Raw genomic sequence first — 17,954 nt, forward strand, 5'->3', positions numbered from 1 at the left:
AACAGGAAAGTGAGGTAATGACAGTGGCACGTAAAGTGCCCTCCGCCACATTGGGTGGCTTGCGGAGTGTAAATGTAGATGTATGTATGGTCCAAGTTTCATCGAGTTACGTTACTTGGCACTGAGACATCACATGAAGGCCACTTTCATATTTAAGTTCTCCACACCACTGTACAAGGTAGAACATCCCTTATAGCCAGACGAATTAGCAAATTTTAGTCTCTTATCGAATTTTGTAACCTACGTAGGTTCGCCACGATGGCAGTACGAGCAGACTGGAGGTGCCTCGCAGCGTCTGTGTTAATCCTGACGTCAGCAGCTTCGCCAGTGGCCGCTAGCTCAGAAGCCGCGACGCCTGCCCGCAGCCCGGCCAGCGCGCCAGCAGGAGAGGCGACGCCCCGGCCCGGCGGCCAGCCGACGCCGCTGGAGTCCGCCGCACAGTGGGCGACGGCGCGCCTCTCGTGGCTGGCGGACGCCGCGCAGGACGCGGCCGACGCTGTGCTGGAACTGCCGCGGCAGCTGCTGCTGCTGCCCATCCGGCTCGGCTACTACCCCGGCCTCAAGGTGCGTAAACGCCGGTGCACCGCACCCGCGTGGCGAAGCTGACAAGGGGGTCATCAGACCTCCTAACCACGGACTTTAATGAGTCTTTGGTATGAGATTTTCACTCTGCAGCGGAGTCTCCACTGACATGAAACTTCGTAACCTCCCCCTCACTTATCGACCTAAATGACACTGAAAAATTAAACCGCGTGTACCTAATGGAAATTTGGGAAAAGCAATCGTCACTGAATTAAATCAGTCGGTAAAGAGGGACGAAAGGGTTACATCTAAATGAAAGGAAAAATGCAAATGAAACTGGTGGAAATTAATTTTGAAAAGGGGTAAAGTTAGAAAAAGAAAGGAAATGTGTGGCCATTACGTTAACAATTAACTAGCGGTAATTAGATATTTGAGATTTTGGGAAAATTACGGTCGCCAGTCCTAAGGACAATTACTATAGTAACTGGAAAAGAAAGGTTTTTGCACATACAATTAGCACTAAAAGCGTGGCAACTGAAGGTTGACACGTGTTGTGTGAAAACTGAATGTTTGTCAGAAGTAATACATTTCGCTACACTCTGACTTAATTTAGCAAAAGAATTAATAAAACCGGAAAATTGAAAGTTAATTTAGTGACTGAAGTTAATAATGAGCTTTCTTTCTGAAGCACATCGAAATTCAGTAAAATACAGTTAGTCTTGGACTACCTCAACAATCATTTCAAAAGCTACTTGAATCTACGCAATTTAGAAATAAGAGATTTAACTTTGAACCTGAATTAAATGATTCTGAACAATTAATAACAGTAAAATTTAATACGTATGAAGCTGAGCTGCAGTCACAGGTAAGCTAAAATATGGTAACAAAACTCGCACTCGTAATTTGTGCTTGTGTAATCTAAGTATTGTAGCCAGTTGTGAATACCTTAACTGAACTTTGAAATTAAAGCAGTCAAATCGAATGATATTACTTTAATGCTGGCGTTTGAATTTCAACGACACTCGGATTCATTCCGGAAAAGGAAGGGACCCTGCCTGGTATGCAATTGGGACAATGAGTAACAAAGTTTCAGGCTATGTTGCTGTAATTTAGTGAGAAAAATTTAACAGTTTGAAAAGCTGAGGTCTGCCATACAGTTCTAAAACTTTACATGCTACCAGCCTTCCTTGTTGGTTGATTGAAGGTTTGAAGTCGTCGATCGAGGAGGTGGCGACAGTCACTCATTGTCGGCCGTCACTGTTGCAGAAACTGGATGTTGTCGCGCCTTCTTCTCGACACGGTGCCAGCTAATGATGTGCGCCAGCTAATGCTTTCCGTCCTCGACACCGTGTGAGAAACTATCATCGCAAGTCGAGCGCAATTACATACTGCCAAACCCCGAAAGCGTGGCAACTCGCGGGAGAGTAACACAACACACCTGCTCCACCGCCCTACTCCAGCCAGACTCCCCCTCTGCTCTGACAGCGCTCCAAGCGGCAGAGTTAACACTACCAAAGATCCTAAACACTTCGGTTCTCCACACGACCTGTCGATGTATTCGTTCGATAGCATAGTTTTCCCTAGGCCAGACCCAGCGTATAAATACAAATAATATTCACAAAACAAACCAATTACACATCGACATAAATGCATATATATACAAATAGTAAAACAATTACAATATATAAAGACACAGAAACGTTATATCTTCAGGTAACAAGATAAGGAAAAAAATTTATAGTACAATAGATGGAAATAGAAGGATATGCACTTCCGGCGTTACAACTTCCTGGCAGATTAGAACTGCTTGCTGGACCGACACTCGAACTCGGCACCTTTGCCTCTCGCGGGAAAGTGCTCTACCATCTGAGCTACCGAAGCACGACTCACGCCCTGTCCTCACGGCTTCACTTCTGCCATTATCTCGTCTCCTACCTTCCTAGCTTTACAGAAGCTCACGAGATCCTGGCAGAAGTAACGCTGCGAGGACGGGGCGTGATCCGTTCTTGGATAGCTCAGATGGCAGAGCACTTGCCCGCGAAAGGCAAAGGTCCCGAGTTCGAGTCTTGGTCGGGCACACAGTTTTAATCTGCCAGGAAGTTTCATATCAACGCACACTGCGCTGCAGAGTGAAATTTTCATTCTGGAAACATCCTCCAAGCTGGTGGCTAAGTCATGTCTCCGCTATGTCCTTTTTTCAAAAATGCTAGTTCTGGAAGGTTCGCAGGAGTGCTTCTGTAAAATTTTGGGGTTAGGAGACGAGATACTGACAGAAGTACAGATATGAGGACGGGGCGTGGGTCGTGCTTGGGTAGCTCAAATGGTAAAGCACTTGCCTGGGAAAAGCAACGGTTCCGAGTTCGAGTCTCTGTCCGGCGCACAGTTTTAATCTGCCAGGAAGTTTCACTCTTTGTTATGTTGTAGACCAGGGGAACGCGGCTCGCGAGCCATGCTCTGGTTCGCGAACCGTAGTTCTCCGCCCGGCTGCACAGTTCTCCCAGGACCAAACCACGCTGTCTGAGTGAAAGGAGGGGGGAAAAAGGGAAATTGCGAACATGCAGTAGCTACATGGCAATGCAATTGCAATTCATTCCACTTGGTTTCGTATTTAATCTTTCTCAAGAATATAAATCACAAAAAAGCAAATTTTAAGCTTTATTTAATTACATTTTGTACGCTGAAGACAAAATGCAATTCTTATCTGGTAGAAAATGTCAGCATGTGGAGATACACAAATTCACAGACTTTTGCACTCAGGTTGCCATGTAATAACTTATTCAATTACATAGTGGAAAAAATGTCTTTAAGACATGTACATTGATCGGAATAATGCAGCAGTTTTGCAACCTCATTATGGAGACGTGGAAACTGTCCCTGACGAAAAGAATCAAGAGATCCTGGTCCATTTTCACGTAAATGGATTTGTCTTTAAAATGGATATTACATTGCGGATCAATCAGTTACAACTGCAGATGCGCAGGGGCGTTTTCAACTGAAATAACGAACAGCCTCGAAAATATGTGTAAGATTGACGGTGTCTTCAGAATGTTTACAAATCTATTCTTGTTCTTCTTTCAAGGCCATTATGCTGTTTGTAAACTTCGTGGCTTTTTTTTTAAGACAGTGAGCTGAAGAAAATGGACTGTGTTCGTCATAATTCATCCCTTCAACAATGCATTTTTTGTTTTTAAACGCTTCCCTGTCAAATAAGAAGTAAGTTGTGTCTCTCCTTGCAGTGCCTTACTATGGGCAGTGCGCAGTCAAGTCCACTTATAATGCTAGTCCTGCAGTCCATCCTGGATGTTCTAATTTCCGTTCCTGCACAGCTTTTTAGTTCATAAATTCAAAAATCGAGAGTTTCAAATCGTAAAATCATTCCACACATGTCCCTTGACTTAACCAACGTTGTTTGCAGTAATAAAATCTCTATACTCTTCGTTCAGTTCCATCGAAAAGTATTGTAAGTGACAGTGTAAAATTGGGTGCAAATTCACAAATTTTATTATTCATACCACCAATTTCGTCACGTGCACCATGACTGTAAATCTAACACAAAGTGCTTTTTGATGTGCAAAACAATGGATTCCATCTGTCGATCGTTGTAATATTTTGCTCTTTCATTGTCAACTAAACCTTTAAATTCTTTTTACATGGTACAGAAATAGAAAACTTCCAATTCCTGTCGATTATGCGACTGCCTAGAGGGTATTGAGAATTATAATCATTCCCTTCTGTCATTCCCATTAATTTTGAAAGGCTTATGACCATAGATTGTTAGACTGCCTCTTTTTGTGCAAACAGCCACTGGGTCTGTGAACAGCTTTTATCCCACGAACGAGTAGTAAAGGTTTGACAGCGCTGACACCACGATTCTGCCTAACTGAAGAGAGTTGTGCCGACTCAAAAATGTAGCACTACCATCTTATGCCGTGCACTTCCAAGCAAAGCCGCAACAGGCCGAGCCTCCACCCGAACGCGGCCCATACAGCCGGCTCGAGTGTGAATTGGCGTGTCATGTGTGGCCCTGTTGTGGAGGGATCTGTCCTGAATACCTGGATAACGGCTTTCCAGACGACGGTCCCTAGTTTCCGAGGAAATCGAAGCTCAAGTTCAATACGTGCCTCTTATAACAGCAATTGCACTTTACAATCCAATATTTTAATTACGGACTCTATCTATGACCGTCGTGTAATCCAGTTGGTATCTGCCGTCTTTTGCCTCGCCGTCTGGGGCATCTTGTTGCGGTCCACGCGGCTCCCCCCGTCGGAGGTTCGAGTCCTCCCTCGGGCATGGGTACGTGTGTTGTCCATAGCGTAAGTTAGTTTAAGTTAGATTAAGAAGAGTGTAAGCTTAAGGACTGATGACCTGAGCAGTTCGGACCCATAAGATCTTACCACAGATTTACAATTTACCTCGTCTTCTCCGAGTACAACTCCTCGTCATTTAATTTCCGTACAGCTGTTGCTCTCGCAAACTCGAAATTTTTTGTGATCTCCGACCCGTCTTGCGCTGAGTATCATACGACATTCAGAGTCGCTTAACTCTTGTCGTGCTTTCGACTGTCTGTAACAAACCGCCCAGCCGCCACAAAAGCCACATCTGGCTCTAACGTTCGTTCGTTGGTCATACAAGGCACATCTTTGTATGGGACGACCCTTGACGCGACTTCCGGCCACTCAGTTTAACAGCAGCGTGCGCTTTTTCAGAGGGAGCAGGACGAGATTCCGGAGCTGGTGCGCTTCCCCTGCTGGCGGGAGGTGGCGGCGGCGAGGAACTCCTCCGGCGGAGACGTGCCGGGCAGCGTGCACCGGCTGCGGCCGCAGGACATCGCCGTCATCGCCGCGCTGGGGGACAGCATCACCGCCGCCAACGGCGCCATGGCCTACACCGAGGACGAGACGCGCCTCAACTACAGGGGCGTCTCCGCCATGGGAGGTACTGTAAAGTGAGGAAGGACCTCCTCCGTAGCAGGGACCGCTAATGCATATATTAAAAAACAAAAAATCCGCCTCGATTGCAAAAACAGCACCTAGTGTTAAGTGTTAACCCAGGTTTCGGCGTACATAACTACATCTTCTTCAGAACAACAATAAAACCCACAAGTGCCTAAGAAGACCTTTGTCAATGATTAATAGAACACCATAGCTATACATTTATAAACGAAAAAGGAAAGGAAAACACAAACAGTACATATGTACAAAGTCAAAACCACTACTTAACTTAATGGTGTACGCTCCACCTCACACCGGCCTGTGGTAGATGGGCCGTGACCCGCCATAAAGTGCAGCTACAAATGATCGCTCATTTACAAGCCTGACCCGCTACCTATGCACATGGGCAAGACAAGGGAAGTTACTTGAATGCGTATGCGCATACGAATACGAGAAAGTTTATACATGGGTCGGGGCTAAATAGCCCATATGTCCCCAACCGTGGATCAACATACATCAAGAAATGGAATGTATAGTACAAGAGGCGAACTATACAGGAGATGAAACCTAAAAATAAACGCACACGCTTGCTTATGCTAGTAAAGAAACTTATATATGAAGCTACCTATGACAACAGGAGGAGCTCTTAAAAACTATCCCTAAAGCCAGTATTTAGCCTGGGGGGGGGGGGGGGGGGGGGGGCTGAGGGGACGTAATCTAAAGACGTCGTGGTAATAAAGATATAAGGATAAAACGAGAGATGTTCAACGGGCTAAAATCACATTCATCGTAAAAGGAAAATGAGGATAAAAAGAAAGAAGATGAACAGCTTCACCAACCGCGCTCGCCAATCAGCGCGCGCATGTGATAATCCCTAGATCATCAGATTTACATGTATGAAGAACAAAGTAAAGGCGCGAAACCTTCAAAAAATTTTCTATTTCTTAGTAGGAGTTGGTCGTTAAGGATATTGTCTTTAACATGTTGCAGATGCTTAAAGATCTGCATTTCTTCCAAAACATCCAATTTTAAGCCCTTAACCTCGGCATGAAGTAACTCGATATTAACTGGAGGGCTCGGCGCATGAGCCGTTTGCACAAGGTGTTCCGCATAAGTAGAGCCCTTAGTACCGTCACCGCTTCTAGTAGGAATATGCTCTTTATACCTGAGACTCTGAGCTCGCCCCCTTTGCCCGATGTAAAATTTTGGACAATCCCCACATGCAATTTTATATACTCCTGATTGGGAAAGTTTATCACTCTTACTCTGTGAATTAAATTCCTATGTAAACTATTATTACTAGAATAGGCGACTCTGAAATTATGGGTTCTGAGTGAACGCCCAAATTTGTAGCTTATATAGCCTATGTAAGGGATAGATATCGTTGCCACCTGTTTGTCATCTAATGCATCCCCTAGGGTGGAAGACGTAATATTATTTTTATTTATTTTCTTGTTATGAATCTGTCTTACCAACTGAGGCCTATAGCCATTATTTATAGCAATACTCTCAAGTGTAACCAGTTCAGTTTCTACCGCATCTGGTGCAAGAGGGATAGCTATAACTCGATGAATATTAGAATGAAAAAAGGCCATCTTATGGGCGTACGGATGGGCCGAGTCTGCAGGTATAATATTATCGGAAAACGTATTTTTCCGAAAAATATTAAATTCAATGAGGTTGTTAACCACAGTTAAAGTGAGGTCCGAAAAATGCTAATGCATATCTTTGCAGTGGCAGTCAGCTCTGAGGTAGCCGCTTCGAATATTCGTGGAGGAAGACTTCATCACTAGTATTTGCCCAAAAAAGGGGAGGAGAGATCGGGTCGTAACGTTCCAAATGGTTTGTTAGTTACATACTCAACATATCGTATTGACAGCAAGTCATGAAGTGGAAAGTATCAACAGAACAAACATGGGACACATATTAAAAACAGCGCTAGCCATTTAGAGATTTTTTCAGTATAAGTGACTAATTATTTCTGTTTGAGGAGTCAATGGTACAGAAGTTGTTGAGAAGAAACATCTTTAACCAACATTTGGAAACGCTTATCCTGTCAGGAATTTTATTTCCATTAGTAGATTATCAAAGTGATCCATAGGAACATAAACTGAAGCTCCAAAAAAAAAAAAAAAAAAAAAAAAAAAAAAAAAAAAGCTGGTATAAGCATGCGCATTCAGAAATAATACACAATGTGGTCAAAAGCATCCAGACACCCCAAAAAACATACGTTTTTCATATTAGGTGCATTGTGCTGCCACCTTCTGCCAGGTACTCCAGACCTCAGTGGTCATTAGACATTGTGAGAGAGCAGAATGGGGTGCTCTGCGGTACTCAAGGACTTCGACCGTGGTCAGGTGATTGGGTGTCACTTGTGTCAGACGTCTGGGTGTCCCTAGATCAGCCGGCCGAAGTGGCCATGCGGTTAAAGGCGCTGCAGTCTGGAACCGCAAGACCGCTACGGTCGCAGGTTCGAATCCTGCCTCGGGCATGGATGTTTGTGATGTCCTTAGGTTAGTTAGGTTTAACTAGTTCTAAGTTCTAGGGGACTAATGACCTCAGCAGTTGAGTCCCATAGTGCTCAGAGCCATTTTTTTGTCCCCAGATCCACTGTTTCCGATGTAATAGTGAAGTGGAAACGTGAAGGGACACGTAAAGTACAAAAGCGTACAGGCCGACCTCTTCTGTTGACTGACAGAGACTGCCAACAGTTGAAGAAGGGTCGTCATGTGTAATAGGCAGAAATCTATCCAGACCATCACACAGGAATTAAAAACTGCATCAGGATCCACTGCAAGTACTATGATAGGTGGGAGGTGAGAAAACTTGGATTTCATGGCCGAGCGGCTGCTCATAAGCCACACATCACGTCGGTAAATGCCAAACGACGCCTCGCTTGGTGTAAGAAGCATAAACATTGGACGACTGAACAGTGGAAAAACGTTGTGTGGAGTGACGAATCATGGTACACAATGTGGCGATCCGATGGCAGGGTGTGGGTATGGCGAATTCCCGGTGAATGTCATCTGCCAGGCCAGCCACGGTGGCCGAGCGGTTCTAGGCGCTTCAGCCAGGAACCGCGCGACTCCTACGGTCACAGGTTCGAATCCTGCCTCGGGCATGGATGTGTGAGATGTCCTTAGGTTAGTTAGGTTTAAGTAGTTCTAAGTTCTAGGGGACTGATGACCTATGATGTTAAGTCCCATAGTGCTCAGAGCCATTTGTCATCTGCCAGCGTGTGTAGTGCCAACAATAAAATTCGGATGTGGTGGTGTTGTGGTGTGGTCGTGTTTTTCCATCCAGGGGGCGTCCACCCTTTGTTGTTTTGCGTGGCATTATCACAGCACAGGCCTACATTGATGTTTTAAGTACCTTCGTGCATCCCACTATTGAAATGCAGTTCGGGGATGGCGATTGCATCTTTCAACATGATCGAGCACCTGTTCATAATGCACGGCCTGTGGCGGAGTGGTTACACGACAATAACATCCCTGTAATGAACTGGCCTGCACGGAATCCTGACCTGAATCCTATTGAATGTCTTTCGGATGTTTTTGAACGCCGACTTCGTGCCAGGGCTCACCGACTGACATCGATACCTCTCCTCAGTGCAGCAGAATGGGCTGCCATTCGCCAAGAAGCCTTCCAGCACCCGATTGAACGTATGCCTGCGAGCGTGGAAGCTGTCATCGGGGTTGAGAGTGGGCGAGGATTACCCTTGGTGGCCACCACGAACTTTTAAGTCATTTTCAGCCAGATGTACGGATACTTTTTGTTGTGGCGTAACAAGCTAGCTACGCCACATTGAGAAGGGAGCCGAAAGGCATGCGTACACACACGCCGACTGGCGTCAAGTCTGGAACAATATACGTTATGACTGCTATAAAGAAAATACGTAGCTTTGTAATATACTTAACTTTATTCTTTGTTGGTTTACAAAGTTCTTCTTGAGACATTTATACGATAACTCTCAAACTAGGTGAGGCTAATGGCGCCTTGCTAGGTCGTAGCCATGGACTTAGCAGAAGGCTATTCTAACTGTCTCTCGGCAAATGAGAGGAAGGCTTCGTCCGTATTGTCGCTAGCAATGTCGTCCGTACAACTGGGGCGAGTGCTATATCGTATCTCGAGACCTGCCTTGTGGTGGCGCTAGGTCTGCGATCACACAGTGGCGACACGCGGGTCCGACATGTACTAAATGGACCGCGGCCGATTTAAGCTACCACCTAGCAAGTGTGGTGTCTGGCGGTGACACCACATTCCTCCCCCGCAAATCGGCGAACGGTCGTGAGGTAAGGCTTCCGCCCGCCGCGGGGAGGACCCCATGTTGACGTATGCGATGAGGTGGGGAGCCTAACAACCGGCGAGACTGTGCCACCCGCACCCGGCCATTCGGTCCGAGGGGAGCTAGGAAACGCCTGAAAACCTAGTCCAGGGTGCACGTCAACATGCGGTGTATGCGCCCGTAAAGAGACAGGAGGGGCAGAAGGGTCGACCTCCATTGCGTCGGGGTACCCGACGCGCGAAGACGCCATGTGGTCCGGAGCGGGCAAGAGTTCCATGGCGGAGGACGACTGGTCACGGGAAGCGATCGGCGGCGCGTGACCCAGGGAGGCGCTTGGCGGCTGCAGCGAAGCGTCGAATGCGGGCGGCGCCGGCGGGAGAACAGGCGGCGGCGGCTGTGGCGGCGCGTCGCCATGGGGCAAATTGGAAGGCATCGTCGGTAACACCTGGGGATGAGGCGAGCCAGTAGATTGGTCCCCAGGGCGCTGACCGGACGGCACCGTCGCTGAAAGCAGACAGGGAGCGGCAGAACCCGTGCGACGACAGAGGCGCAGCTGATTGAGATGCCGACGCACCTCACCAGAGGCCCCCAAAACGAAATACATCGCGCGGCCGAGATAGCGAAGAATGCGCCCTGCGAGCCAACGCCGTGAACCTCGATAATTGCGATAGAATACAACGTCGCCTGGAGCAAAAGCAGAAGTCTGCCGCTGCACAGGAACCTGATGTTCGTGTGTTCGGCACATGCCATGCAAGAAGAACACATATTCGTAATCGCAGCATCGATTCCGAACCAAGTACAGTGCTGACGAGCAAGTTGTTTCGTTCGCACAATACCTCAATGTCCTTGGTGAAGAAGCCGTAAAACAGAGGACTGTAACGAACGTGGGACCACGACTCTGGACTGATCATTATCAGAACGCAACAACAAAACACCACATCGAACAAAAAGACTCTCCTTGTGAGCAAAAAATCGGCGAACCAACGGATCCGCAATCCGAGACTTTGACAAAGGCCATTGCGTAGCAACAAAACGCAAGATGGCAGCAAGGACAGGCTCAGCAGCGGTGGCTGTAGCTACACGACGAAAATCAATCGGAAACGATTCGACCACTTCATTGGTTTCCGAATCAATGAACATGCAAGCAAGTTCGGAAGAATCGAATGCTTTATCCTCAGCAACAGGCAAACGGGACAACGCATCGGCGTTTCCGTGCTTAGCAGTCGACCGATACAAGATATCGTAGCGGTACTGCGAGAGGAAAATAGACCAGCGAATGAATTTCTGTGCTGTACGCGGAGGAAAAGGCTTGTTCGGACGAAAAAGCGACGTCAAAGGTTTGTGGTCTGTGATGATGGTAAAATGACGACCATACAAGAAATCATGGAACTTAGTAACACCAAACACGAGAGCCAAAGCTTCTTTCTCTATCTGTGAGTAATTTCTTTGCGCAGACGAGAGCAATTTGGACGCAAAGGCAATAGGGCGATCATGGGAGCCAACTTTGTGCACAAGCACAGCACCGATCCCGAAATCCGATGCATCTACCATCAACAAAAGGGGTTTCTGGGGATCGAATGGCGTAAGGCAAGTAGTTGAAAGCAACGCCGATTTCAACTGGCGAAAGGCGCGTTCGCATTCCGTCGTCCAGACGAACGGAACACCGGTACGGCGTAAGCGATGAAGCGGAGCTGAAATGAAAGAGGCATTGCGCACATTCACTCACACCTTGTGATGCTAGATCATTTAATGTTCTTGCGACCTCATCATGCAATGCGTGGGGAACATTGCGCCCTCTGAAAAATTTCGGTTGCGCGTTGACTTTCAGTTCCAAATGTGCTTCATAGTTTTTAGCGCAACCTAAGCCCGGTGCAAAAATGTCTGCAAATTCGTCACACAGACGAGAAACACTGTCTGAAGGCACAGTTTGATTCACCAATAGGACCTGATTTACAATAGACATGTTAAACAACTGAAATAAATCTAAACCAAACAAGTTCACTGCAGATGAAGAACGAAGAACGTAAAACGACACAAGTTTTGTTTGTCCCTTGTATGTTGCAAGAAGGCTGCACTGTCCTAACACAGGAATTTTCTGTCCTGAATAACTATGTAACTTAACATTTGCGGCACGCAACGGAGGTTTGCCCAGTTGTTTGTACGTGTCGTGATTGAGCAATGAAACTGCAGATCCGGTATCGAGCTGGAATGGTATGACCTTGCCATTAACGTCCAAATCTACAAAAAGTTTATTGTCCTGCGGACGACAAGAGCGACTGTTTTGTGCAATTTGAACAGACACTGGTACAGAATCACTTGCTAATTGACGTGATTTCCGGCGACGTCGACGCACAGTTTTTGTGGGACGAACACAGTCACTGTTAGAGAAAGTGGCACTGGACGAAGCGGAATTAACTACATGAATGTCCATGGGCAAAGGTCCATGAGCCTGAGTGTCCTTGGTTCGATTCCGGCGCGAAGCAAAGGGCCTGGAATGGTTGTGACTGTCTGATCGGAGCTTTTTCTGGCAAACACTTTGAACATGTCCTGTCCTATTGCAGAAAAAGCAAATAGCTTGGCGTGACGGGCAATGTTCACGCGAATGTCTAGTAGCACACTGCGGGCATGATTTCACTGCATTTGTGGGCTGGCGCGGCACACCTGGCTTAGAGCGCGGCGGCAGCTGCGTCGAAGTGCGCGAGGGCCAGTTACCGGGCCGCGCAGCGCGTCCAGCGGGCCGGTTAATGTTACACACGGCTGGCGAAGTTTCAAAAGATTCCTGAGCACAGTCAAGTGTGTCTTGTCTATCCAATATGTCTATCACATGTTGAAGGGAGGGATTAACTAGTTTCAAAATTTGCTCCCGTATGCGAACATCAGAAACGTTCTGTGCAATTGCATCACGCACCATTGTATCTGAATAAGAAAGGCCACAGTCACAGTCAAAGACACAGTCCCTAGTAAGCCCTTGCAATGTTGCTACCCACTCCCTACTAGTCTGACCGGCCGTACGTTTTGTACGAAAAAACGTATACCGTTTTGCAACCACATTAACTGTTTCTTTGAAATAGGCATCTAAAGCAGACAAAATTTCTTCGTAGGACAGAGTTGCTAAGTCGCGTCGGGGAAACAATTTCACTATCACACGGTAGGTGGACACACCGACACAAGAAAGCAAAAACGGCTGCCGCTCATTACCTTGAATTCTGTAGGCGGCTAGATGAAAGCCAAACTGTCGGGACCATTCTGGCCACGATTCGTGCGCCGCATTAAAACTGCAAAACGGCGGTGCAACTGCATGTTGTGGCTTCGGTAGCGGTGAAACGGCGGCTGCCGCATCGGTTTGAATGGCACGTTGACCCTGGACGAGCTGTCCAAGGGCATCCAATAACGCCTGCGTCTGCTGATTCTGCAAGCGATAAAATTCGGACAGTACATCTGGAGATTTTGGCGAAGCCATGACACAAATAAATCAGAGCAAAGCAAGTAGAAAGAACACGATCCTCTAATCCTCTTTGAATCCTCGTCGTCAATCTGTTGTGGCGTAACAAGCTTGCTACGCCACACTGGGAAGGGAGCCGAAAGGCACGCATACACACACGCCGACTGGCGTCAAGTCTGGAACAAGATACGTTATGACTGCTATAAAGAAAATACGTAGCTTTGTAATATACTTAACTTTATTCTTTGTTGGTTTACAAAGTTCTTCTTGAGACATTTATACGATAACTCTCAAACTAGGTGAGGCTAATGGCGCCTTGCTAGGTCGTAGCCATGGACTTAGCAGAAGGCTATTCTAACTGTCTCTCGGCAAATGAGAGGAAGGCTTCGTCCGTATTGTCGCTAGCAATGTCGTCCGTACAACTGGGGCGAGTGCTATATCGTATCTCGAGACCTGCCTTGTGGTGGCGCTAGGTCTGCGAACACACAGTGGCGACACGCGGGTCCAACATGTACTAAATGGACCGCGGCCGATTTAAGCTACCACCTAGCAAGTGTGGTGTCTGGTGGTTACACCACACTTTTGATCACATATTGTATGTAAACAGGCTGAATACGGCGCTGCGGTCAGCAACGCCTATCTAAGACGAAAAGTATCTGGAGCAGTTGTTAGATCGGTTACTGCTGCTACAATGGCAGGTTATCAAGATTTAAGAGAGTTTGAACGTGGTTTTATAGTCGGAACACAAGCGACGGGAAATAGCGTATCCGAGGTAGCGATGAAGTGGGGATTTTCCCATACGACGATTTCACAAGTTTACCTTGAATATCAGGAATCCGATAAAACATCAAATCTCTGACATCGCTGCGGCCGGAAACAAATCCTGCAAGAACGGGGCCAACGATGACTGAAGAGATTCGTTCAACGTGATAGAAGAGGAACCCTTCCGAAAATTGCTGCAGATTTCAATGTTGGGCCATATACAAGTGTGAGCGTGCGAACTATTCAACAAACATCATCGATATGGGCTTTCGGAACCGAAGGCCCACTCGTGTACCCTTGATGACTGCACCACACAAAGCTTTACGTCGCGCCAAGGCCCGTCAACAACGACATTGGACTGTTGATGACTGAAAGAAGTTGCCTGGTCGTACGAGTCTAGTTTCAAATTGTATCTAGCGGATGGACGCGTACAGGTATGGAGACAACCTAATGAATCCATGGACCCTGCATGTCAGCAGAGATCTCTTCAAGCTGATAGAGGCTCTGCAATGGCGTGAGGCGTGTGTAGTTGGAGTGATAAGAGACCCCTAATTCGTCTAGATACTACTCTGACAGGCGACACGTATGTAATCATCCTGTCGGATCACATGCATCCATTCATGTCCAATGTGCGTTTCGACAGACTTGAACGATTCCAGCAGGACGATGCGACACCCCACACGTCCAGAATTGCTACAGAGTGGCCTCAGGAACACTCTTCTGAGTTTAAACACTTCCGCTGGCCACCAAACTCCCCAGACATGAACATTATTGAGCATATCTGGATATTCGATATGGCTATCTCTCTGCCAGCCAGTGCGGACCAGATGTGTTTAGTGGAACATTGTGATGGAGGAGGAGGGTGTTTGAGCTCTCAAACGCTGATGCGTAGAAGACCGCGGATATATTTATTGCTACCATTTATTACTTCACTATCATGCTGACACAGTTAGAAATTTGACACAACCGTGAAACAGTGGATTATTGAAACCAGCTGATGACAAAACAACTAAATGACACACGAAAGACCTCATTGTTTTACAAAAACATATGTGTAATTTCTTCACTTCTGCTATTGTAAACCAACACGAATTCTCATTTCACCAGCTATCGATGACCGATAAACAGTTACAGAATTCTGTGGAAAAAGCCTGCAGGTACTTGTATACTGCAGTAGATACGAAAGTTTCGCAAGTTAATCATGTGACTGAATAGTCTCCGCCGGCCGGAGTGGCCGAGTGGTTCTAGGCTCTAGAGTCTGGAACCGCGCGACTGCTACGGTCGCAGGTTCGAATCCTGCCTCGGGCATGGATGTGTGTGATGTCCTTAGGTTAGTTAGGTTTAAGTAGTTCTAACTTCTAGGGGACTGATGACCTCAGAAGTTAAGTCCCATTGTGCTCAGAGCCATTTGAACCATTTTTTTGAATAGTCTCCTCTTTGTGTGTTACCATTAGCTATAAACTATTTCGATATATCTAATGGAGGTGGTTTTGTACAGCTTTAATGAATATTAAGAACCCCATTGTGCAGTATACAGCTGTTACGGTATATTTTATTGCGGACGATCGACTTCAGTCTGAGATCAGCGTCTTCGAGTCCAAAACTTATCTGAACTATGCATCTGCGTGATTATAGTAGCATTAGCAGATGTACACTATTCCTTCATTACCGTTAGCCCCATTAGGTATAACATATACCCACACAGCCGTTAATTTCACAGTTAACGGCTATGAGGGAAAATGAACACAATGTCATACAGCTAATAGTAATGATGGAACCCTGTACGTCTGATAATGGTTTTATAATTACGTAGATGCATAGCTGAGATGGTTTTTAGATCGGATGATGGTCTGATCATAGATATAAATTGGCTACGTGTAATAAAATATACCATTACAGCTGGTTTCGGTATCTTGAGCCTTTATAAGATACTGTGGATGTTATGAATAGTTCTTTGAGTCAGAATAGGATGCCCCTGGAGGCAGAAGCACCACATACATTTTCTCGCGACTGGAGGTATATAGAAATGTCTCCTAAGTATGTTAGATACATTTCATATCCAGCAGTGCATAATCTAACATGCGAGAAATATAAACTCACAACGACTCGTATTATTTATTGCAAACTATTTGAATTTCGTGCGGTGACTTACTTAATTTCGTAATATCATTATAAATACAGCCTTTAGCGGAAAGATAGGCAGTTCACTATGAAGTTGACAAATTACTCTATAAAGTGTATAAAAACCATTTTATTACTGAATAAATTCTTTACAGTTGTGTGAGAAAGATTGCACAGCAGCCAGTGGGTGTATTACGTCTTCTCCTACTAATGCTGGTGCGTTAAAAGATCGCTGATAGTTGCAGTGGGTAGGACGCAGCAGCTTTGCTCGTCTATCTCAACCAGCCACGTACACTTCGAAGTTGATCGTTGTGAGGGATCACCTTACACCAACTTGACCAAGTGCAGATCATTTTCCTTCTGGTGTTGTATTTTTGAATATCTGTATTATCCTCTAACTCATCTGGATCATTGACAGCAAACTTCATAAACGAATGTACTGAGATACTGTGCCTAATTCTTCTAGCTACTTAAGGAGGAGCCTGCAAGATAATGATTATTTAAAACCATAGTAACACACTCTAATCACTTTCTTTTGTTCGATGGTTACACTTTCCTTAAATAAAACGTTATCCCAGAATATTATTCCGTAAGACATCATGAATGAAGATATGGGAAATATGTTAACTGACTTCTACATCCACGAAGTTGGCAATTGTTCTTCTTGTGGCAGAAGTATCCGAATCTAAACAAAAATAGTGTGCATTTCTTTTGGAGTGACCCTCGTAATAACAATACTTGTTGCTTGTGGCAAGATCCTTCTGCAGACGGTTTCCGACTGACATCCTTGGTCCGTTAGGTCACACGGCTTCTATGTGATTGTACCACGCAAGCAAGTGTTATGATGGTTACACTTTCCTTAAATAAAACGTTATCCCAGAATATTATTCCGTAAGACATCATGAATGAAGATATGGGAAATATGTTAACTGACTTCTACATCCACAAAGTTGGCAATTGTTCTTCTTGTGGCAGAAGTATCCGAATCTAAACACTTTGGCAGGTCTTCTATGTGATTTTTCCAGTTTAAATTTTCATCATACGAGCCCAGTATTTCACGTAATGATACAGGTGCCACTGGACACGAAACAGGATAACATATAGCTTGTGTAGCCGGTAATGTGGACAGCAGCCGTTACGTTTCTCACTTATCAAGGACGGAGGCTGTGCGTTGCCTATGGGGTCTCCATGATGACGTCTTTCAGCAAGGCAACACGAGAGCACATGTTGCCCGTGCTGCCCTGACTAACGGATACAGAGTGTGTTCCACTACTGTCGTGGGCAGCTGTACCGCAGATCTCCCATCAATTATAAACACTTAGACACGCCATCAGTCACCAGCTAGTATGACTTATAATCTTTTTCATAGATCTGAAACAGCTCTGAAAGAAGTATCCGAGCTCAATTTCACGTGATGCTCAGTCCGGTTGCCGCCATTTTGCTCTCTCTACTAAATTTCGGTCAATTTGTCCAAAAATCACCTCAAAATTAAGTGATGGATTCTTCCTGCTGTACTGTGTACAGAACAAGAAAAAAGTTATTTTTATCCTTCGTGGTGATGGGGTTTTAATGGTCATCAGTACACCTGTAAAAGATGCGACCTATTTAAAAATAATTTCTTCAGCAGAGGTCCGCGCGACCGCTACGGTCGCAGGTTCGAATCCTGCCTCTGGCATGGATGTATGTGTTGTCCTCAGGTTAGGTAGGTTTAAGTAGTTCTAAGTTCTAGGGGACTGATGACCTCAGAAGTTAAGTCCCATAGTGCTCAGAGCCATTCGAACCATTTTCAGCAGAGGCCATATTTTAAAGTATTTCGTTACTGAGAAACCCAGACATAAGTGCGAGTAGTGAGCTTGGAAAACCCCAACATACAGGGATTTTAGAAAAATCT

General features: G+C 45.8%; 1 protein-coding gene across 1 annotated transcript in view; it reads left to right on the forward strand.

Annotated features, from left to right (window-relative positions):
* Positions 1-258: 258 nt before the first annotated feature.
* LOC126455256 (phospholipase B1, membrane-associated-like) overlaps positions 259-17,954 on the forward strand; it is a 68,252-nt gene continuing 50,556 nt past the window's right edge. The window contains exons 1-2 of the mRNA XM_050091161.1: positions 259-564; positions 5,229-5,457. Coding sequence (XP_049947118.1) covers positions 259-564; positions 5,229-5,457 — 535 coding nt within the window. The remainder of the gene's footprint in view (positions 565-5,228; positions 5,458-17,954) is intronic.

Source organism: Schistocerca serialis, chromosome 1 (assembly GCF_023864345.2).
Source record: "Schistocerca serialis cubense isolate TAMUIC-IGC-003099 chromosome 1, iqSchSeri2.2, whole genome shotgun sequence".
Taxonomy (NCBI): domain Eukaryota; kingdom Metazoa; phylum Arthropoda; class Insecta; order Orthoptera; family Acrididae; genus Schistocerca; species Schistocerca serialis.